The following is a 23,056-nucleotide window of genomic DNA, read 5'->3' as shown; positions in this document are numbered from 1 at the left end:
TGCCTCATGAGTTGGTGGAAACCAAAAAAAGAGCTAGAAGAAGAGTGAATGGAGCTTTTCAGACGATGAAGAAAGACACCTCAAAATTAATGTTACTTCTGCCACGTGAAAATAAAAAATGGTTTTCTGTAAAAATTCATAAGACAAGGCGATATCAGGGCTGTGTGTCTGTCATACAACACAGCTGTTTGGAGAACACGCTGCAGTCATTGTGTTGGTGAGCAGCAACTTGTTGATGCAAACAAAGAAATTGGTGGTATTGACTTTCAGATATAATTTGAATTGTCGGTACATAGTTGGTTTCCTTCCTTAATACCAAGATAATGTCAATGAATTGCCTTTTATCAAGCTTTATCTTATCGTGGTCACTGAGTTAGCCATTCTTTAACGGACTAGTTGGAGGGATGTTGAAGTGTGATAATGTGCGCACGTATACAAGATAAAAACGTGATAGTGACACTGGACAAATCTGTGTCTGTGATACACAGCACATGGATCCTCACTGATGGTCATTCAGAGCTGGTTTAGGCAAGAAACAAGAATCTGCGTCACTATTATCTGATTTTCAAGGGTCAGCCATAACTTGAGGATAAACTCGTAGGAAAATGTTACATTTATTCAGCTCTGTCAGATAATAAAAACACATTTCTGCTCTCTGACACTTTGGTTAGCAATTTTGTTGTTTGGTAGTTTTATGTTTATTATTCCTGTAGATACTGGCCCATCAAAGACAACCTCACATTTAGATTTAACGTCCAGAAAAAACAGACATTTCTAGAGGATTTACAAGACTGAAACAACACGAGCAGGTGAGACTTGATATTTCTATGAACTTCATTTGAATGTTGAACAGCTGGGAGCCAACATGTACTCTGTCAGGATGGCAATATCCATTTGTAAGACAGAGAGATGAAGCCCATCGTACGCTCCCTGTAGTTGCAGAAGAAGTCCACTGTAAAATGTCTGGTGCATAATCAGGGACTGTCCTCATGTGAGGAAGTTACAACCAGTGAGCTATCTTCGAGAAATGGAACAAGGTTTGTAGTGACCAACACCCAAAGACACACTGACGCGCCATGCTGTTTCTTGCCAGACAACTAATGAAGCTCTGTGCCACTAAAAGCTAATGATTGATTGATTGATTCATGGGTGGATGTTATATTATTGATTGAAACTGGCTGGTTCAAGCCTACATACACACATCGTGTTTTGTTTTACAAAAAGAAAATGTGATCAGATTTTCCTATGATTTTTTTTAGTTTTTGCACTTTGTATTTTTTGGCATACATTGTTAAATTTGTGCACAGTCTTGCCGGGGATGTGATCTAAAATAGTTTTTAAAAGCTCCATTTCATTTGATCTCAACTTCAGGAAACAGGGACAGGCAAGCCTGAGGATTTCTTATATGATTAGAACAATTGATCCATCTACCAAGTATTGTATCCAATACCTGATATAAATTATTCCTCAGTGGCAGAAATCAGGCAGCGTTGCAATGGGAGACACGTTCCTTCATTTCTTTCTGTAATACTATTGTAATTCATTTTTAGTGAACCCCACACACACCATTGTGCTGCTCACAAGTGTATTGTGTAAATGTGTATTAAGCTGCAGCTGGAAGTAGTCCCCAACAAATACACTTTTTACTCTAGTTTGATTAATGTTTGCTAAAAACTGCAGGACCCACCTGTTTTAGGAAATCACTGAACCTTTTTTAAATACATACAACATATCTGTGACCCCTCTTTAAACATTTATTGAGCATGTACCAACCACCTAGCAGCTGTGTGCCACAGACAGGGAAGGGACAGTTAGCATTGTTGGTTTCGGTCTGTTCACTGGACTCATGTATTCGTGTTTAGTTGAGTCCATAGATACTTGTCTATAAAAAATATTCCTAGCATATCTAGTTTGTCATTAACTAAAGTTTTATTGCACGATTACCCGTAGACTGTGTGACCCAGTGGAGATGGTGCAAGTTTCTGCAATAAAAACTGCAGCCTGTTTTCGCTGAGGCTATAAAAACATGACACATCACAACAAAACTCGAGAGAGAGAGAGACAGAGAGAGAGAGAGAGAGAGAGAGAGAACAGAAAATATACGATAGAAAACAGAAAGCCTGCAAAGATAGAATATGGCCTTTTCTCTTCTCTGTTCCTCTCAAACACAATCCCACTCCATGCAAACACACTTACACACGCACACATCTATTAGAAAACATGTTTGTATATCCGTTACAGTCTCATGTGGTCACCTATCAACCAAGTAACAAGCTCTGCCTTGGCCACTCATTACTTCCTGACAGCCATAAAGCAAACACACCCGCAGCTACCATGGGCAAAAGGTTAAACCATAAAAATGCTCTTCATTTGAGAAAGCATACAAACGAGCACCAACACACCCAGGTGGTAAATGAGGCCAATGCTCAGGACTCACCTGATTGGTTTGGGTTGCCGAGTGATGTCATCTCTTAGGAGGGTCTGACCACTTAATAATAAAACGATAGATAGATAAGGGGCTTTGACGCCTTACAAGCAGCAGAATACAGGGAAACAACATCTGAGCGGACGCATACGCGAAGCTCAGAGTTTGAGGAGGAAGCACACGGTGACAAATCGACACTTCTGGATCCAGCAGCAGGTGCAGCAGCTACAGCTTGAGGAGGAGGCGCACCTGGCGGAAAGAAGGGTCATCAAAGAGGAGCAAATATCAAGAGGGCCTTCAGATATTTGCTGGAAAATATAAGGAAGAAAGGGAAGAAAAGAAAACCAAGAGAAAGTGAACATTCAATAAAGAAGAACCCAGAGGACAAATAAAGGAACTTTTGATCCAAAGAGGGAACCCCTGTCTGGGTGCACGATGGCATCTTTTGGACTTGAACTGGTTGGCCTCTCTCTGTCAGTGCTCGGCTGGGTGATGGCTATAATCAGCTGCGCCCTGCCAATGTGGAGGGTGTCTGCCTTCATTGGCGCCAACATTGTCACAGCTCAGGTGTTCTGGGAGGGCTTATGGATGAACTGTGTGTTCCAGAGCACAGGCCAGATGCAGTGCAAGGTCTACGACTCCATGCTGGCTTTACCTCAGGACCTGCAGGCTGCCAGGGCGCTCACCATCGTCTCCATTATGGTGGGGTTGATAGCTCTCCTCATCGCTTTGGCGGGAGCAAAGTGCACCAACTGCATCGAGGATGACAGGGTTAAAGCCAGGGTGATGGCTGCCTCAGGCGGGGCGTTCATCACCGCGGCTCTGGCAGAGCTGGTGCCAGTTTCCTGGTCAGCACACACCATCATAATAGAGTTTTACAGTCCAATCATCCTCAGTGGTCAGAAGATGGAGATCGGGGCAGCGCTGTATGTGGGCTGGGGTGCCGCGGCTCTGTTACTGGTTGGGGGCGCCATCCTCTGCTGCAGCTGCCCTCCACCGGCAGAGACAGCGCCAAAGTACAACATTCAGCCCCAGAGTCGTATAGCATACTCCGCCGCACCGAGGTCAGCAGCTTATAGCTCCTACAACATGAAGGACTACGTGTGAGGGCAGAGGGATCAGGAAGCATAACATAATTATCTTCACATGTATCCTGCTTATTCGTACGTTTTCATGAAATGTGTACAGAAATGTAGATAAATAATAATCATGTTGGTTTAACTGAAACCAAGTGTTCCAGGAAATGGTAGGAACCAGGTGTTTACGACCATAAATACATGGAAATATGAAGTTTGATGGTCCTGTTTACAATTACCATTGGTCTAAAACAAACAAGGGATAAGAAGACGTGACCAAATATAGTCTATGCAGTCATATGTATATTTATTATTTGAGCTCATAACATTTCCATCGTGAATGTTCCTCATTGTGCTGATTAGTGTGTTCACATCAGGTATCTACTGTCAACTATTGTAAAGCAAATAGGGACACTTGTGACTGCTTTGACTGTACTTTAAAGTTTTAAATTGTTGTGGGGGAACAATATTTTTCTTGCTATTATTACATAAGACAGACATAGGTTGAGTCACAAATATGAAACTTTGCACAGCCGTGCAAAATGGAGCTCAATTTGGGCTCCAAAGCAAGGTCAACATGGCAGAGTGGACTGCAGAAAGAATGAAGGAAGTATACTTATTTTATGTAGTATATATGGAGCGGTACATGAGAGGTGTTTCATCTCGATCACATTCCACTGCGCATTTTGTGGCTGTGTTTTGTGACATTTCTGACATTTTCTACAAAGGTTGATGCTTTTATATAACATGTCTAACATTGAATGTGTTTGCTAAAACAATGAGAGAGAAATTTGTGTTTTATTAAAATCTATGGTCAGACTTTATGAATGCAAATGCTTTGTTTTAAAATCTACTGAAGTGATTGAAAAAGCTCAAAATAAATAATAATATATTATAAATAAATAAAGATTTTCACTGTGAAACATTATGTGGGCCTTAATTTATCCTAGTGAGACTTAGCAGTGATTAAGATGAGATGTTACTGCTTGGCATGAGAGCAAAGAATATAAGATAAATAGAGATAAAGGTTTTGATTCTATATATATGATGATGATCACTAAGTTAAAGACTTATGTATTTGTTGTTTATTTGTTACAGCGTTAGAAGAGGTGTCACTGCTGCTTTAGAGAGTTAATGTCATCTTCCCCATGTCGGTCAGAGGAGCTCATGACAGATGATTTTCTTTCACGATCTGTTGAACAGAAATCAGGTGGTGTCTGACGCAGTGTCTGAACAACAGATACCACCTTTTTCCTGCTTTGAATAGTCAAATCATCCCTCTGTGTCCTAGCAGGTGTGCTCGGGCACAGTGGATGAGTCTATTAATTGTAGACATTACTACACACGTCTACCCACTGAACAACTCTGAACAAAACCATTTCAACATCCAGCAGATAATTCTTCAATTTAAGCTTTTAATTTTGCTTTTAAGTCCTGCATTTTAAATTTTACTGAAGCAAAAACATGAAATAGTAGCAGAAAGTCGTAATACTCAAGAAGGCATGTCAGGTGTGTCTTAGTTTTAGCAGCATCCCATCATGATAATAACTTACATGGTTTAATTTGGAAAACACATCATAACTAATTGACGAGAGCATTTCTGTGAATGCTTCTGCACTTGTTTTGGTAACACAAGCAGTTGGTCAACACAGGTGTGCTGAAACAGGTAACCTACAGTTCATGGCTCTTATCTCACTATCATCAGCTGATGTTGTTACGTAAACACCAGAGACTGACTGATGAAGACGTTCTCGATGGAACGACAAACAGCCTCCCTGCTGCTCAGCCCTCAGGTTTGTTTATGCGTGTTGTGGTTTTTACATCTTTGGTGGAAATATTTTGGGCTCCACACTCATAATGTGAGGGCATTTCTTTTGGAACATGTGTTTGTGTGTATGGCAAAAACACTGGAGCAGCCTGTTATTCAAGCCTTCAGGCAGCCGCAGACGACTGAAATACATCAAACGTTAGGTTTGGAGGTGTGTTTCCCTGTTGCCCTGTTGTTTAGTCCTCGCAATAATGACAATAAAAATTACATTAGAGGCAATTAGATGTATGTAGAAGTAATTTAAATACATTTCCTGTCGAGGACAAAATTGGTGCAAATCATTGGGAAAATGGAGAGTCATCTACAGGCAATTGCATGTATAAACAGAATAAAGTTGGCAATAATAGATTTAATCATGAATGAATAATTACTTTAGTTAAAAGTGAGCTTTATTCAGGAAAATTCCCTTTTTACCTATAATAAGAACAGAATTACAAAGATTTATTTCCAGGAAATTTGCAACTATTAGAAAATGAATCACCTGTCATATACAACACAACCAAAAATGTTTCATTCCTGACAAAATACATTCATTACAAGTTACAAGCATGACTCTCCTGAAAGTCTTATTCTTACTGTCTTTGCTTTTAAAAATGAATATTGTGCCATTTTATTTTAACATTCTTCCTGATCAACAAAAAAGCCTGCATCTGAAATAAAATTATTTTCTGGATTGTTTGACCTATTATTTCTTCACATGCTCTAACCGGAGTCATGTGTGTCTGTGGCATCTGTTTGGTTAGAGTAAAGAGTTCAGCCGATACTGGCCGCGCTGTCTGTATGTTAAAGGTGTCTCAGAATAAACCTATTATGTATTCTCTCCGCTCATATTTACTCTGGGTGCAGTTATTCCGGTTTCCATTCCAGCTTTGGGATTGTGTTCCTAACACTGAATCCTGACTGTTAAAGAAACTCACACGACTGGAACCAGGAAGTAACAAAAAACCAACAGTACCAGAGCGACAGCATAGCCTGAGTGCGTGTTTGCACCTATGTGTGTGTGTGTGTGTGTGTGTGTGTGTGTGTGTGTGTGTGTGTGTGTGTGTGTGTCTGTGTGTGTGTGTCTGTGTTTGTGTTTCTACGCTTACTCACAACAAGCTTAAGTGGCCAGAGGCTCAAGCTACCGCGTGTGCTGTGTCAGGAACTACACACTTGCTGTTCTGTGGCTCAGCTCTCCTTCCTCCTCCACTCAGAGGATCAGTGATTTATCTCATCAAACCTCATTTAAAGGTCTTGTTTGTTCAACTTTTTACCTCAGCTTTGATTTAATCATCACCGCAGAACACAAATCCAGGCAGGAAACTGTGTTTTTTTTTTTTTTTTTGTTGCGTTTTCTTGGTAGTCAAGGAGGCTACCATCTCACCAAAAACCAACCCCCCACTAACTACACACACACACACACACACCCTCCCTCCATCACATCCGTCCTCACCCGCACTGCCTCCAGCTCCCCTCCTCCATAGGTGGAGGTTTTGTTTTTTTTTTTTGGTGAAGACAGCCTCCTGCTGACATCATCACCAGGGGACTCCTCCTTGCTCCCCTGAGGTATAAAGGATCTCTTGTTTCCGTGGTAGCATCTCATAGCTACATCACACCCTCTTACAGGTGCTCACACTGTTCAAAGGAACCTGAACAACCGGAGGAGACTCTTCACTGAGATCTGAGAGGGTTTTGTTTGCTGGAAAATCAGTTCACTCGCTACTTTAAGTTTTGTTCTGTCATCAGATAAAGAGCCGGCATGTCGATGGGCATGGAGATCGTGGGCATCGCCCTTGGAGTCCTTGGATTTATCATTGCGATAGTGACATGTGCCCTGCCAATGTGGAAGGTGACGGCCTTCATCGGAGCCAACATCATCACGGCTCAGACCATCTGGGAGGGTTTGTGGATGAACTGTGTCACCCAGAGCACGGGCCAGATGCAGTGCAAGGTCTACGACTCGTTGCTGGCCTTGCCTCCGGAGCTGCAGGCTTCAAGAGCGATGACCATCATCTCCATCATACTCGGAGTGCTGGGGGTCATGATTTCCATCGTCGGCGCCAAGTGCACCAACTGCATCGAAGACGAGGCGTCCAAGGCTAAAGTGATGATCATCTCTGGAATCTTCTTCGTCCTCGCTGGCCTCTTGGTCCTCATCCCGGTCTCCTGGACAGCCAGCGTCGTCATCCGGGATTTCTACAACCCCATCCTGACCAACGCGCAGAGGAGGGAGCTGGGCGCATCGCTCTACATCGGCTGGGGAGCGGCCGCCTTGCTCCTGATTGGTGGAGCTATGCTGTGCAGCAGCTGCCCGCCAAAAGAGAAGAAGTACAAGCCGCCTCGGATGGCTTACTCCGCCCCGCGCACCGTCAGTGCAGGTGGAGGGTATGACAGGAAAGACTATGTTTGATCAGATAGAGTTTTGGTGGGATAAGAGGAAAATGTCTGTTGCACATGAGTGTTTCTGTGTGTCTGTGCTGTTTGTTGCTGTGTGAAACCACAGGGAGAACCCTGGGAAAAGACTCCGAGATGAAGATGAGTGTACAAATCCTGATCTTTCTGCTTTGCTTTTCAGCAGGTGTGTCTTAGATGTTCAATAACGAACAGCAAGTTTTCCAGTAAAAACAAAAAAAAATTATTTTACTCTTTTGAAATGTGTGTGCGCATGTTGTATTTATACCAAAACCTCTGTGGCATAATGTGAAGCTGAAAACACCTGCTTCTTGTGTGTGTGTGTGTGTGTGTGTGTGTGTGTGTGTATATGTGTGTGTGTGCCTCTCTCTATCATTAGCTGTTGGCTGACTGGTGTCGAGTTTCACCGAGACTTTCAGTTAAAACAGTGTGTGTGAGTTCACTGACAATAATGAGGAAGAGGCAGCTCTCATTTAACATGGATTTGGGTGTGTGATTGTACAACGTGTGTGTGTGTGTGTGTGTGTGTGTGTGTGTGCACGTGAGTGTGTGTTTTGCATGTAATATTTGCTTAGGAGAGTTTCTGCTGAGGCTGAAACTAAAGATGGATCCATGATATGGCCCCAGGAAACAACTTTATCTTCCTTCTCGCAGCTCTCACCGTGCGAGGACACAGAGACTGTTTCATTCAGTAGTTTATGTGTCCATATGTGTGAGTTAGTTTTATATTTCTGTAATAAAAACGTATTTGTAATGTATTTTAACACCATATATTCCATCATGTGTCTGTGTTTCAAATAGATTTGTATCTTAGTTTCAAACATTTCTGTATATTTTATATGAGAAGCAACAGCCTGTACAGTCCTCGGTATGTCAAACAAAGAGCTGACCCTCTTTATTGTCTTTAGTATATGTCTGTGTGTGTGTGTGTGTGTGTGTGTGTGTGTGTGTGTGTGTGTGTGTGAGACTCCCTGAGGGAACATGACTGCAGCAGTTGTAGGATGTTTGTTTCCTGATCAGCAGGATACGTTTTGTGTGTAAAAATGAAATATTTCACAAATTTATCTCTGTCTCTTTTAAATAAGATTTATGTTCAAATTTTAAGACAATTTTTTACGTTGTTGTTGTTTAAATGCTGTCAAAACAGCTGATTTATGAAATAAAATGCTCTGTTAAACGCTTTGTTAAAAGTGCTGAAATTGCGAATGTGTTGAAGATTTCAATAAAAGCCATATTAATATTGATGCTTCTTTTCCCCTCTTTGCTTAAGAAAGACCACTTAGCCAAACACAAAACAAACATCGGTCAGTCCAAATCAAACAGCTTAAAAAGCTGAACACTGGGTTGGGCTTCTGGAGTTGGGTGTCTCTGTTTAGCCAGCAGTATAACTGACTTAAAGTCATCTATCAGGTTTGCTGGAGCCATGCTTAGGTGTGGTGGATACAGTCGGCTTCATTATGCTGCCACAGACCTGTCAAAGATGAAAAAACTCTTGCCTGTTGGCTACATTATGGACAAAGGAAAGAGAGAACACTTGTTAAGTCTGTACTGCAGCTCCAGTGGCAGTGACGAGACGCTTGATGTCATGCAGCAGCTCTTTGAGAGGTGACGGCTTTAGGGTGTCAGGCGTTTATTGACGCTCTCTGTCAGGTTGAAGCCTACTGTATATATCCTGCATGTGTTTCTGACGGTGTCCACATTTAAAAGAGAAGCGAACTGCAGCAGGATCTGCATCAACTGCTTTATTGGGCTGATGTGAAAAGTCTTAGGTGCACTGTGAAGGAAAAGGTTTGGAGTCACATAGCGTTAAATTCAGATGGAGGGCAGGAAGTGAAAACCACAATGGATGACATGAAGGAAAGTTCTTACTGTGCTAGTTTGGATGAAATTATGAGAGAAAGGTATGAACAGAAAATCAGAGCATATGTTGGATGTGACCTCCTCCCGACTCCTCCCATTTTTCCCAGGTTTTTCAGTCAGTTTCTTGCGCAAAGAGGGATGTGACGTCATGTGCAAACAACCTATTGTCAGTTACTGTTTGTAAACACAACATTCAAACTAAGGTTCCTCCTCCCCGGCTTAAAGGCCTGTGCTCAACATCAATGCTTCCAGTCTGGCACCTTTTTATAAAGTCCTGACCTCACCTGTTATTGGCTGGGGGCAACACACCCACTGCCCAAAGGTTGCAGCACAGAAATGTCCTGACCACAGCAAAATAAGAAGAAAATAAGAAAGCACAGGCAGAGGGCAGGGTCACTGCAGATAAATACACCACAACACACTTCTAGTGGGTCGTAAGTGATGACTGAGAGGGATTACTTCTATGTGAGTCTGTACATTCTTCCTCCATAACACACCTTTAGCCAGGCCTGCACCCCATACCATGGAATAAAATATATATATTTAGCACTTAATGCCTTGTTTTTGTCCTTTTGTCATTTTTATCCATATTTTTAATTGTACATAATTGTACTGCTGAGGTGACAGTTTAATGCAAATGTAAATATTGTGAATAATCAATATTCATAATCAAAGCACGAAGTTATTGTGTCTCTGCTGGGTAAGATAGAATAAGTAGCAAGAAAACAGATGAGACTGATCAGTATCATCCTCGTTCATGCAGAGTCACATGATGGTTTCGCACCACAACATTTTACAGCCTTATCAGTAGATGTGCAACAAAGGTGCTTTATTAGCCTTGGAACATGTTGCATCCTCTCAGACAGGTCGTCTTTGAGTGGTTTAATTGTTTCTTTTCGACAGACAACTAGTGAATACCGGCTTTTGGTGTCAGACCTTCTCTCTAGACCAGGGGTTCTCAAACTGGGGGACGAGCCCCGTTGGTGGGCATTGAACCACTACAGGGAGGGCATGGATGACCAGGGGAAACATACGGAGTGAAACTAAGATGACTGAATGTGATTTATGTGGGGAAAATAAACTAAAAAGAGTTAGTGGGTGCTGCTGTTCTGACCATCTTTATTATTTGCTGCCCCTATCATTGTTACTGATTGATGGGCGTGAGGAGGGCTTGCAAGAAAACACTGCTTTAGACTCACCAGTGTACACTGACACAAAACAATAACACAGGGATTAATGCATCATTGAGAAGACAAAAATACAAATTCCTCTATCATTCCTCGAACAAGTTAAAGCTGCATTCATGTTGTTCAGGAGTTTGTAAGTGTGCATGATACAAACACAATGGGAACCCACTCATTCCATAGGACTGGCAGTGGTCGAAAGCTCCACAGGGTGCCTTTAATGTGCTGTGGTTCAAAAAATTACATACAAAGCAGAACTAAAACAAGGAATTAACCATTTTTACTGCGTTGGAGTATCTCAGTGTGACGGGACTCAGTGTGCAGCTGATGAATGGAGCAAAGTGAGAACTAGAGTGGCATGACAGGGCAAAAAAAATGAAAGATCAACACAGTGTTAGAACAATGCGTACAGAGAAAAAGGGCTACCATTTAAATGTCAACTTCTCCTTCCTGCCAGAACACGTGCAGTGGACAGGTAGCAGATTTCTCACAAACAAGAAGATGACCAAACAGCAAAGTCCAACAGCAACCTGATGAGACTAGAAAGTATGAGCTCAGGTTATCACTGATTTTTTAACCTGACTGACTGATGAGCGGTGAAGTTGTGCAAAGCAGATAAACTATCTGTTGCAAACACTTCAGCAGGCATGTGTCAATAGATATGTTGTGATTAAGACACACTGTTATCTCTGTTTTGTGTAGATGGATAGATTGATAGATATATACTGAAACGTCCCCGTAGGGACATTTGTTCTGGACTATGTCCTGCAGTTCCACAGAAGATAAAATCATACATAGTGCACACTTTTCAGGAGAAATGCAGAGATGCCATCTGGCCCTGTGGCCTTCTTGATACAGGTGCGACCTTGTCAGGGTCAACCACCAGCCTTGCATCCTGACAGATAACAGAGATCATCTCTAAAACATACACTCAGAGGACAAGTCATGGCTTTCAAATCTCAGGTGCAAGTCATTTAATTCATTTGCTTTCTACAAGTCATCTGAAGTGCTAAGACATTTTTTAACTGTGTCACATCAGTGATTGATTAGTGATGTTAAGATGATATTCACAAACTGCGGGTAGATACAGTGGAGGGGTCTTAAACTTGTAATCAGTCTCACACATCATCTATTGTCCGCACCATTTATCATTTATAAAGACCAAAGGGGAAAGTACAGTGATGAAAAATGAAGCCAACATGGAAGTGCCAAAAACTGCAGTTCCTCAAATGGCCATTTGAGGCTGGTTCCAAAAGCAAGTCAATCCCCATAGACTTCCATATTAAAATGGCCAACTTTACAGCACCAATAAACATGTCTAGCCAAGTTTTTTTTACTATATAACTGACTTGTTTAAATCATATGGAGGCTTAAAGTTATGCATAATTATGGACATGGCTGCTTTGAGTGACAGCTAGCTGCTAGGTTTCAGCAACCAGACTTCATTCGGCTGCCTCAGCTCCACCCACACTCCACCTCGATGCTTATTTTTGGATTATATGGGAGTATGGAGTCAGGCACTGCTAAGATGGCGACAGACAAAGCCACAGTCACTGAGCTTCACAATGGCTCCTCAGAAACGTATAGGGGACATCACGGAGACTACAGCCATGTTTTATACAGTCTATGATAAAGACAAAGATGACCCCACCCCTGCCTTTCCTTGTTTGCGTGTATGCTCTTTAATGTAACTTTGATGTGAATCTTCTAATTTAAAATGAGGATACAGGCGACTCTGGTAACTTGGAAGCACATTGGTTCACACTGTGAGTCAAACCTTCAGTAATTCCATGAAAACCTCCCACCTACAAGGTACTCAGTGAAAATCAGAAATATCCCAGCACCAGAGCCAAAAGCATGAGCATGACCTCAGCTTCCACAGACATTTTTAGAGCGTGAAGTAAAAAAGGGCATAAGGATTTTTGACCGTGCCCTTGTTTCGTTGTTTGAAAAATGACTTCATCACAGTGATCCTTGATGCTGACTGACGGGACTGTAGAATACACAGAGTATGAACTGATTTCTGTCAGGATGTGGTTGTTGTGCACTGACTTCTGTTTTGACTTTTGGCACCGTTTTCCCTTGAAAGGAGAACATTCCTGTTCTGCAGCTCTTATCAGGGAGCTTTGTGCTGTGTTTATGACTTAATGAGTTGTCAAACTATCTAAATCTGTAAATACAGAGCTGTTGTGAAAGACTAAAATAGCGACTAATTGGATAGAAATATTTTACTATCACCATTTATGTCACAAGTGGATAAACAATAAATAAAGACTCAAGATACTGGCAACAAGCCCTGTCTGAGAAAGAGCTTTCCAGGAAAGTGTTTGGCTTTACTTTATGTATACATTTACTTTTTCAAGACAAAACACAGAGAATATGACCAAAAAAATAAGACACAAAAAAGTGTGTCAAATCTCTGCTGGGTAAGATAGAATAACAAGAAAACAGATGAGACTGATCAGTATTATCCTCTTATTATTATGCAGGCTAGTTGAGCACATCTTCAACCTGAGCCTGAAGCTGGGCAGAGAGCTGTGGAAAACATCCTGCGTGGTACCAGTGCCAAAGACTCTGCACTCTAAGTGGCTCAACAGCCGCAGGCCGGTGGCAGTGTTAGTGGCCATTGTCCAACAGCAAGCATGGTCTGAGACCATCAATGGACCTGCTACAGTTCAGCCATCAACCTGGGGTGAATGATGCTTTCATCTACCTCCTACTCAGCTCCATCTCACCTGAAAAAGGCTGGGAGCTCTGTGAGAATCATGTTCTTTGATTTCTCCAGCGCCTTCAGGGGACAGGGGTGGACCATCGTGTTACACCATGGGTCGTGGACTACCACACCAACCAACCACCACAGTATGTGAGGATACTGCCTCCAAATCAGTGGAGGGAAAACCAAAGAGCTGGTTGACAGTGGACTTCTGCAGGTGCAAACACTCTCCTCTTACACCAGTGAACAGATATCAAGATGGTGGAATCTTACATGTACCTGGGTGTCCACCTGAATAATAAACTGAACTGGACTGACCATATAAATGCATTATATAAGAAAGGCCACAGCAGACTGTATCTGCTGAGGAGACTTAGGTCTTTTGGACTGCAGGGGACACTACTTTGCTATGTGCAATAATGTGAATTAAATGACAGTCTGTATTAAATTGTTTACTATATTTCTTATAGTTTTAAACAGAGAAACTGGACCTAGACCCTAAATTCAGAACACACAGACAGCAGTAGAGTAAAAAAGCAACAGTTTCATAAATGTTCAGGAATGCGCAACAGACGAATCTTGTAGATCTACATACAAAGAGCTAATGAGATGACTGAGAGTGAGCAGGTGGCAAAAGGGTCTAAATACAGACTACTCATGGCAGACTGACAAGACATGGACTGGAGCAAACAGAGGCACAGCCCCTGGGCACAAAAAAAGAAATGCAGGCAAGCAGATAAGTGAAGCTGCATGACATAAAGCATCTCGTAATAATAGTATTCAAAAAATACTGGGTGGAAGGCTGATGTTTATACTGTGGCAGCAGGTGAGTCTTGGTTGAATGATTGAGAGCAGGTGTGCTCAGGTAGAGGAGGCCGGACCAGATCTGCCGGCCACTCCCTGCAGTGTCACAACGGACAAGAGAGAGAGACAGGAGACAAAGGAGAAGGAAAACACAAGAACACAATAGCAGAAGGAAGGGGAAACTGCGGACCTAACAATCTTGCTTTTTTCCTGATGTTTTTTTTATTATTTCTATGCCTTTTGCTTCTGTAACACTGCAAATTTCCCCCACTATGGGATTAATAAGATATACAATGAGACAGTGACATACTATGTGAAGAGCAGGATCTCAATATTTTGCACATGAGCATCAGAAACTATTGTAGATTCTGGCTTTTAAAATAAACATCTATACATTTCTCTCATTGAATTTTTATCAGGGCCTTTTTGAAATTAACATGATAATTACAAAAATCACTTCAAATGAAAAAATATAAGGTGGTCAAAGGTTTCTAAAAGTGACACAGGCACCGAAACTGGCACAGCTTACCTGTGAAAGCAGAAGAGTCAGTGAAGCGGAAGTGCTGTGACAGGACATGGTGCATGAAATCTAAAAGTCAGTTGTGGTTTGACACACTTACAGTAAATGTTCCTGTTGACGTACATTTATTGAATCAACTTCTCTGGTGTTCACTTCAGTTTGAAACATTCTGGATGTTTGTTGGACGACAGTCTGCACACAGGTTGTTACACATGGTCAGCGGAGGCAATAAAGCGTGATTTAATACATCACAGGTTACTGCCTACAAATAGCAGGAGGGAGAATAACAAACCTGCTCACCTTCATGTGGCAGAAGAAGTACTCAGAGCTTACCTCTTAAGTAAAAGTAGCAATACCACAGTGTAGAAATACTTTGTTACAAGTCAACATTGTGTATTCAAAATGTTACTTTACTAAAAGTTAAAAAAAAAAAAAAAGTATCAAACTATACTTAAAGTACCAAAAACAAAAGTACTCTTTATGCAGAATTTCCAAAAACTGTCTATTTTATACTATAGTTACATTAAAGTAAAGGTGGGGCTGATTCTAATTACTTTATATATTGCTGTCTTGTGAATTTCCCCCCGGGGTGGTCAATAAATGTTATTCTTATCTTAACTTACAATAACACATCATAACTTTTTTATTTGTTTATTATATTTTGTGTTATTCATCTTAATCCTCAAAGTATCTGGTAACTAAAGCTATCAAGTGAATGATATAAGTGGGGTAAAAAGTACACTTTTTACCTTGAATTTTAGTGGAGTTGAAGTATAAAGTAGCAGAAAATGAAAATACTCAAGTGCAAGTTCCACAAATCGTACTTAAGTACATGTATTCAGCTGTTTTCTGTGACAGTTTAGGGACTTCACATAGTTTCTTTAGCTGAAACAGAATTTATAGTTTTATAGTGTAGCTCAGTGGTTTGTAAAGTGTACTGGTCATTAAATGTAGTTGAAGGCTGTGTGAGCTAAGTCCACTGTTGTTTCTAAATGAAGATGAGACATTTATCACTGACATGATAGTAATTATGATCCTTAGATGATCCCACGTGTAATCCCTCCACTGTTCCTTTCCTTGTACGTTTGTTTTTCCCAACTGGACAGTGGTGTTTGTGAGCATGTGCAGACACTCTGGAAAGAGCAGCTTGAGGAGAAAAACTGGATTCGCTGTGTTCTGGGATGCGACGTCAGCAGAATCCGTCCATTTTCAAGTCAAAAGGAAGAATAACTTTAAACCTGATGATCTGTGTCTGTGTCCATATTCAGTCTTCAGACAGTCTTTAAATCTGATGTTGGGGTGCACTTAAGAAGGTGACAATTGAAGAATAATGTTGAAAAAAAGTCAGTTAGCATCAGAAACATTGTGCTGACAGTTTTTTATACTTTGTTGAAGGAAAACTGGAGTTTGTGTTGAACAGAATAAAAAATGCACACTCATCTGCTCATTCCCTTTTCTTCTCTCAGTCAGTGCCTCAGTCTGTCCCGTGTCCTCCCAGAGGCCTCTGTCTCACGCCATCACTATGGTGACGGCCCACAGCATGCTTTATCCCAGCAGACACGGCTCCCATAGCAATGAATGAGCGGAGACACAGCAAGAAAGGCCTGATTCTCCAAGCCCATAGACTGATGCTTTGTTTTTAAGTTCCTGTATATGAGAGGAGACACAAACACAAGGACGAAAATCAGCTGCACCGATCACAAACCAAACCAGAGCGATCCAGACAGACAGAAGGGCTGAAACAGGATAACCAACAGATGTATGTTTCCAGCATTAACGTGTGCAGTGTGGGATGAAGAGCACCTGTTCATACATTTCCTTGTAGCCTGAGCTCCTTTGGGATGATTGTGAATGTAAGACTCAAGAATGCCTCAAATTAAGATGCTATAAATATTGTGTTATATAATGTTGCTTGTATGCAGAAGCGAAGTCTGCAAAGTTTTTAGACATAAGGCTCTAAGAAATAATTAAAATTCATTTCAACTGAAACTGTAATGATGATGTGTAATGAGGTGTAGAATAAACCAATGGAAATCCATGCTAAAAAAAAAAAAAAAAAAAAAAAAGCAACTATCATCATTTTACTTCATACTGAACCACATCTTTACTTGTGAACTCTCCTGTTGTACAGTAGAAAATTATAAAACATGAAACATGATGTTTTAGCTTTCTCTGAGGTCACACAGCAGCCTGGTTTGGGAGACATCCAATCAAAACAATCACAGGCTAGACTTGTCATCTGCAAATGTCCGAAAAACACATTTACTGTAAGCTGTTCTCACAGAGAGCAGCTCAATGCAGTGCAGTCAGAGCCGCATCTTGTTGACATCGTGACACTGTGGCGCCACCTAGAGGCTCATTAAAGCAATGTGTATAGTTTGACTTGCCTTTTTTCTCCTTTACTGTCCCAGTGCAAGGTGCATACACTTAACACAGAAAGAAAGAAAGTGTGTTTCAGATTACAATCGTGTTGAACTGTAAATTAATTACAGATTTCAATCCCGGTGGCATGTGAAGTCAAGAAAAAAAAAACTCAAGTCTGGGCCCTTTAACTTTCAACATCTACAGAGATTTTACACTAAACTTCACTTTACTGTTTTTCCTCCTGTTAATTGGGGCCTAGTCTCAATATACATCCACCTAGAAATATATTATTATTATCCAAGAAATATATTATGAACCACTTCCCCCCTTGTATGCACCAGCTTTGACAGACATTTCAACAAATGAGTACAAATGTATCGCCGTAGATTGAAGCAAGCTATGTAGAAACAACCATAATATTCATACTGAATCGCAACGCGCCCATGTTTGGCTTTAACTGTCTCAGTGGAGATTATCACTCACAGCCAGCGCTGCTCCTCTGAGCCTGAGAGACCAAATTCAGGGAAGCGACCCCTATTTATGCGTGCGTACTACGTCATGACGCACTGTCAGCTGTTGCCAGACTGGCTAGCTCCCTACAAGCTCGACCTCCGGGGCGCTTTGCGTGCACGCTCACTGAATCTCCGCCGTCATTGTAGCCGTTTTTAAACTCACATGCTGCTTGTCGACCGCCCGGTAACGGAGCATATGCTGCCATGAGTGCTTTGTGTCGCCTGATCCAGAGAGGACTGCTGAGCGGCCGGTCGCCGTGTCGTTTATTCCCCGGACAGCAGGATGTGTGCGGGGTGGCTCCCATGGTCCGGACAGCCAGCTCATCCAGGTATCCCCGCTAGCTCCCCGGCTAACTGATGCCCTCTGTCAACCTGAGCTGAGCGCCGGGTGGACATGACAGCCCAGTATTTCCCTTTAAAAGCAGCCGCTTACTCGACCGTTGGAATTTGTGTCCGTGCCATGTCTTTGCTTCGTTATTAACCGTTAACTTTATACAGTTTACATAAATGACATTCAGGCGTCTGGTTAGCAAGAGGGTTAACCTGCAGTTGAGCTATGATCACAGATACAAAGAGGATTTTAGATATGGACTCTCTGCCCGGCTTTATCTTATTCAGTTATGTGGCTAAATAAATCGCTCTCTACTGCCGTGTGTGTGTGTGGTAACAGTTATGCTATGCTACATATACGCTAAGTTACCAGTTTGTTAGCTAAGCTTAGGCAAAATTAATGCTGTCTAATACAACATAAATCCTCCCTTCATGGCTGTTACACTCTTCAGTTTTTGTTTAAACTGGTTTAGAGATTAACTGTTTCGACTCGTGTCTGAACATTTTGTCCACCCCATTTTTATCGAGGGTGGACACAATATTAGAAACACCTCTCAGTGTGAAGGTAAGATTTATTGCATTACATTTAGCTAGTGTAGCACATTGTAATGCATCGTATACAATCAGGCAGCTAATGGCACAACTTGTGAATACTGAGGATAGGTGTCTGCACAAGTAAATACAGTTTAATATATTTGCATGTAATTTTGAATCTGAAGAGAACAGCACAGATAATGAAATATTAGGTACACATGTAGTACAATACTATACATTATAAGCCATAGAGTTCAATGCTGAAGTGATTAGATGATTAATCAGTTCGACAGAAAATAACATTTTGTCAGCAGATTAATCCATTAGGTCAATTATGATGTAAATGTGGCAGATATTTGCAGGTTCCTACTTCTCAGATGTGAAGTTTTTCTTCTGTTTTATTGAGTATCTGTGGATTTTGGACTCCTGGTCAATAAGTAATCTGAAGATGTCCCATCAGGTTCTGTTTTTTTTTTTTTTTTGTGCAATTTTGTCTCTTTTATAGACTAAGTAAATCAACGATGAAAAACAGAATTAACAGAATAATCAACACTGAAAATTTTTTTCCACCCCTGACAGAGTCGAGTCTTTCTGACTCAGCAAAACTTGAAAATGAAAGCCTCACAAAGACGGTTTCTAAAAGTTTCATCAGTTTGCAGCGTTTTAATCCTGTTCCTGTCTGTCAGGACATAAGTCTCACCACAGACGTAACTGGGGCGATTCGAACTAATCAGTCACTTTTCCTCCCCAGCCCAGTCAACTTGACCTATGACGTCTTCGATGGGAAGGGGGAGAGCACTCCCCTGGTGTTTCTCCACGGCCTTTTTGGCAGCAAGTCTAACTTCCACTCGATAGCGAAGTCCTTGGTGCAGCGCACAGGCCGAAAGGTAATGCAGCAGTGAAGACATCACACCTGTCTGTTGTTACATCCAGAACAATTCATCTTTATGTGTTTGAGTTTCCTCTCAGCCGCCTGACGCTTGCCCTCTAACAACAGCAGGAATGGGAACGTACAATCAACCAGTGTGCTGCCGGTCATTTGATACAACTCCTCAGCAGTCTGTACTGTTGTAATAAATACTGATAGATAATCTTCTCTTTGGCCTGCTCGAGAAACTCATCACCTCGTGCACACAATGCCGCCTTTGTTTGGGCTGTCACTCGCCCGAGTTGCTGCGAACAAAAAAAAGGATACGGCTGACTTAAAAGTTTCTTTTGTTTCCCGCCCCGTTGCCTCTTTCGCTCCATTCCAAGTGTCCTAACTGTCCTTTGTCCAGTTAGGTGCTGACTGTAGATGCCCGTAACCATGGCAACAGCCCTCACAGTCCGGTGCTGACCTATGAAGCGATGAGCGATGATTTGAAACACCTCCTCGCCCAGCTGCGCATCGAGAAGTGCGTCCTCATCGGCCACAGCATGGGCGGGAAGACGGCCATGACGACAGCACTGGCGCAGGTTTGTGGTCAAGACGTGTCGTGTGACGCTACAGTCCCCTCGCTGTGTTCATGCCACACCCCAGATGTCCATGAGGTCTTTTCCTGCCTGCTCACCTCAATCTGTCTGTGTCTGTTCGTAGCCGGGTTTAGTGGAGAGCTTGGTGGTCGTGGACATCAGTCCCTCCCAGACATCCACACGCACCAACTTCCGCTCTTACATCCAGGCCATGCAGGAGGTGAAGATCTCCAGTGACATCCCACGTTCCACCGCCAGGCGGATGGCTGAGGATCAGCTGCGCATGTTGGTCAAGGTCAGGACTCCTTTTTGATTTCAGTGTTCTCAGTGAATTACAGCTGGGAAGCCAGTTTGTCCAGATGTTTATTTTGTCAATTAGTTTCCCCTGTCTGATATTTAAACCTGCAGTAACAGATTTTTTTTTTTGCTTTCTTGGGGGCAGTAGAAACGTAGCGTACGGTGGGTGTTTAAAGTCAAACTCTGAACCTGAAATGTAAGGTTGTTTTTAAATCAGTCTGGTCATAAACTGTCCCTCCCTCTCCTCAGGAGCGCTCAGTGCGTCAGTTCCTGCTGACTAACCTGGTGGAGCAGAACGGCCACTACGCCTGGAGGGTCAACCTGGAGGCCATCTCAGCACACCTTGACAGTATCATGAGCTTCCCCAGCTTTGACACCATCTATGAGGGGCCTACGCTGTTTTTGGGTGGAGCCAGTTCAGCTTATATCAGGTATGTAGAAAATGCAGATTACAATAAGTGCACCATTGCTGTGTTTCACTTGTATTTGACTTTTTTGTCTGTTTCCTTCCCGTTTGCCCTCACACCACCCCATTTGGCCTGATGTTCTCACTCCTCCCTCTCCCTGTCTTCACTCCTGGTCCAGCTCGGATGATTACCCGGAAATCCAGAGGCTGTTCCCTAACGCTGACATCCAGTACATCCCAGACGCGAGCCACTGGATCCACGCAGATAAACCCTTAGATTTCATCAGCTCCATCATCTCCTTCCTTCAGTCCTAGCCGCCTCCTCCCCCTACGCCTCTGAACTTTTTTTATGCTCAGCGCTCTGAGCGTCCCATCACTGAGAGTGAAGGTTAGAATTCAGCAGCTTCAGCAAGAGTGAGTGGATTCATTAATGATGCTATTAGATGCCAACACTGGACCAAACTCACCCTTTTACAACAGTCAGTAGTGTAGTGTAGAAGAGCTTCTCTTTCGTTTAGTCTCTCTGCCAGACAGATAGTGTGACTGGCTGGTTTCTAGATGTATTTTCATTGATTTTTACATTGGTAGGTAGAAAATAACACAAAAATGTCTCCAGCGTAACATAACAGGGCTGTTTTGGAGGCGACGTACTAATCCAAAGAAACTCTCATTTGCACACTGCTTTCTTTATGTTGAAACGTTTATGCCAGTATAACAGCAAAAAGTGGCTTTAGGCCAAGTACAATCTGGGACTGCTGAAGCATCAGCAGTAAGATACTTGCATACGAAAGTTTTGACAGCACTGGAATGAAAAAAACGCTGTATATCTGAGAAGCTCTTCTGGGAGAGAAGTGAAGAATGTGCAAATCAAAAATCGCATCTTTGCACAAGGGAGTTTGGTATCACGTCAGGAGCTTGGAGCTCTGCAAAGAGGCTGTAATACAGATTTGATGTGTACAGAGAGTTTGTTGTAGAGACTTATTTTAATGTTAATAGTAGTGATAAACTGAATATTTTGGTCTTGAACTTTATTTCTCCTCTCCTCTGTGTATCTGCTGTATGTCAGAGACGAGGATTTACTGGTCAGTTCATTTATCTCAACTCTAGGTCATTGAGAGCGCTGGTTATATTTTTATGCCAACATCATCCTCTATGAAAACCAAGCTGAAACACTCAAATGCAGTACTCACAATCTGTTTCCTGAACATCTCAGGTGACAACTGGATATGCTAAATATACACTTATACTATTAATGTGTCTGTCTGGCAATGGGCCGTGGTAATGTTGTTGTGTCTTTGTATTTGGTCAGTCCAATCAGTGTTTTGATGAAACATGTTTTACCGATTTATTATCTGTATCTCACTAATCTTTAAGGTCTAAGGCGTAAGGCTATATGGGTATCTCACAGATATATACTGCAACAGTGTATGTTGTTATCTAATCACAATAGTGTTGATATCATTTCTGTTTCCATGGGTTTGAACAGTACAGTCCACAGCAGTGAAACTGCCATCTGTATGAATAAGCAGGGTGTTGTAAATTTGTATGTGCCTCTTTTGTCGAGAGCTTCTTTTCCATTTCTGTAAAACTTGTTAAAAAAAAAAAAAAAAAAAAGCCCTTTTATGCTACAACAATAACTAGCAGACTTTAGATTGGCAGCTGGGTTGCCAGTTCTGTGTGAGTTTTTTTCACAAGGAAGTTTAACAGATGAGGGTGCACACCTTCATGGCGCTAGATTTTTACTACAGTCAGTGTTTTCTGTTTGATGTGAATACAGAAGTCTAGAAGGCTTTGAATTACCAGAACTAAGTTGAGTGAAACTCTCCCTTATTTTATTCTTTTTGGAAAGCTCCAGTTAGTGGAGAAGAACCCTCTCGTCCTCCTCCTTATCTTGTTGCACAATATGAATAGAGAGCTGGGGGGTGGAGGGGGGGACGTCGCTTACATTTGAATGCAGGCCCTGCTTTAGCTGCTGTAGTGTCGCAGTGGGACAAGAGTGTGTCTAAAGGGAACTTGGTGTCAACGATGTAGAAAAGTGAATCTATTCAATCAGCTTCTTGAAGACTGTAATCATCTGTTCAGGATTGTATATTGTTTCACTATGAGCATGCCTTCTCTCTTGTCATCAGGTGTAACTTTGCTGTGCTTTGTGCGTCTGTTTGTTGAACATGTTGCCCCGACGGTGGCACTCATTCTAGATAACGCCATATATAAATTTTAAATGTTGCGAGATGCATATAGGAGTGGATTATATATTATTGAAAATGTACAAACTAATATTATACAATAAAATGGCAAAAATCTGCAACAGAGTTTATTAATTTTTCTTTTGCAGCTTGAAAATTCAGCAAGCAAAACTG

General features: G+C 41.9%; 2 protein-coding genes across 2 annotated transcripts; both read left to right on the top strand.

The window, feature by feature from the left end:
- Nucleotides 1-2,860: 2,860 nt before the first annotated feature.
- LOC143332441 (claudin-4-like) lies at nt 2,861-8,055 on the top strand. The gene is made up of 2 exons (XM_076749873.1): nt 2,861-3,359; nt 7,063-8,055. The coding sequence occupies exons 1-2, from the start codon at nt 2,861-2,863 to the stop codon at nt 7,716-7,718; spliced, it is 1,155 nt and encodes a 384-aa protein (XP_076605988.1). The 3' UTR covers nt 7,719-8,055.
- Nucleotides 8,056-17,765: 9,710 nt separating this feature from the next.
- abhd11 (abhydrolase domain containing 11) lies at nt 17,766-23,052 on the top strand. Its single transcript, XM_076750842.1, has 6 exons — nt 17,766-18,006; nt 19,293-19,428; nt 19,823-19,996; nt 20,118-20,288; nt 20,540-20,721; nt 20,876-23,052. The coding sequence occupies exons 1-6, from the start codon at nt 17,882-17,884 to the stop codon at nt 21,009-21,011; spliced, it is 924 nt and encodes a 307-aa protein (XP_076606957.1). The 5' UTR covers nt 17,766-17,881; the 3' UTR covers nt 21,012-23,052.
- Nucleotides 23,053-23,056: the final 4 nt, after the last annotated feature.

This window comes from Chaetodon auriga, chromosome 15, assembly GCF_051107435.1.
Source record: "Chaetodon auriga isolate fChaAug3 chromosome 15, fChaAug3.hap1, whole genome shotgun sequence".
NCBI classification, from domain to species: domain Eukaryota; kingdom Metazoa; phylum Chordata; class Actinopteri; order Chaetodontiformes; family Chaetodontidae; genus Chaetodon; species Chaetodon auriga.
This window is presented reverse-complemented; position numbering and strand designations above follow the sequence as displayed.

Coding starts and splice junctions, on each gene's coding strand:
- LOC143332441 (XM_076749873.1), top strand. CDS start 2,861: ATGGCATCTTTTGGACTTGAACTGGTTGGCCTCTCTCTGTCAGTGCTC. Junction 3,360..7,062: donor CGGGGCAGCGCTGTATGTGG/GCTGGGGTGCCG, acceptor TCAGATAAAGAG/CCGGCATGTCGATGGGCATG.
- abhd11 (XM_076750842.1), top strand. CDS start 17,882: ATGAGTGCTTTGTGTCGCCTGATCCAGAGAGGACTGCTGAGCGGCCGG. Junction 18,007..19,292: donor CGGACAGCCAGCTCATCCAG/GTATCCCCGCTA, acceptor TTTCCTCCCCAG/CCCAGTCAACTTGACCTATG. Junction 20,289..20,539: donor AGCTGCGCATGTTGGTCAAG/GTCAGGACTCCT, acceptor CCCTCTCCTCAG/GAGCGCTCAGTGCGTCAGTT.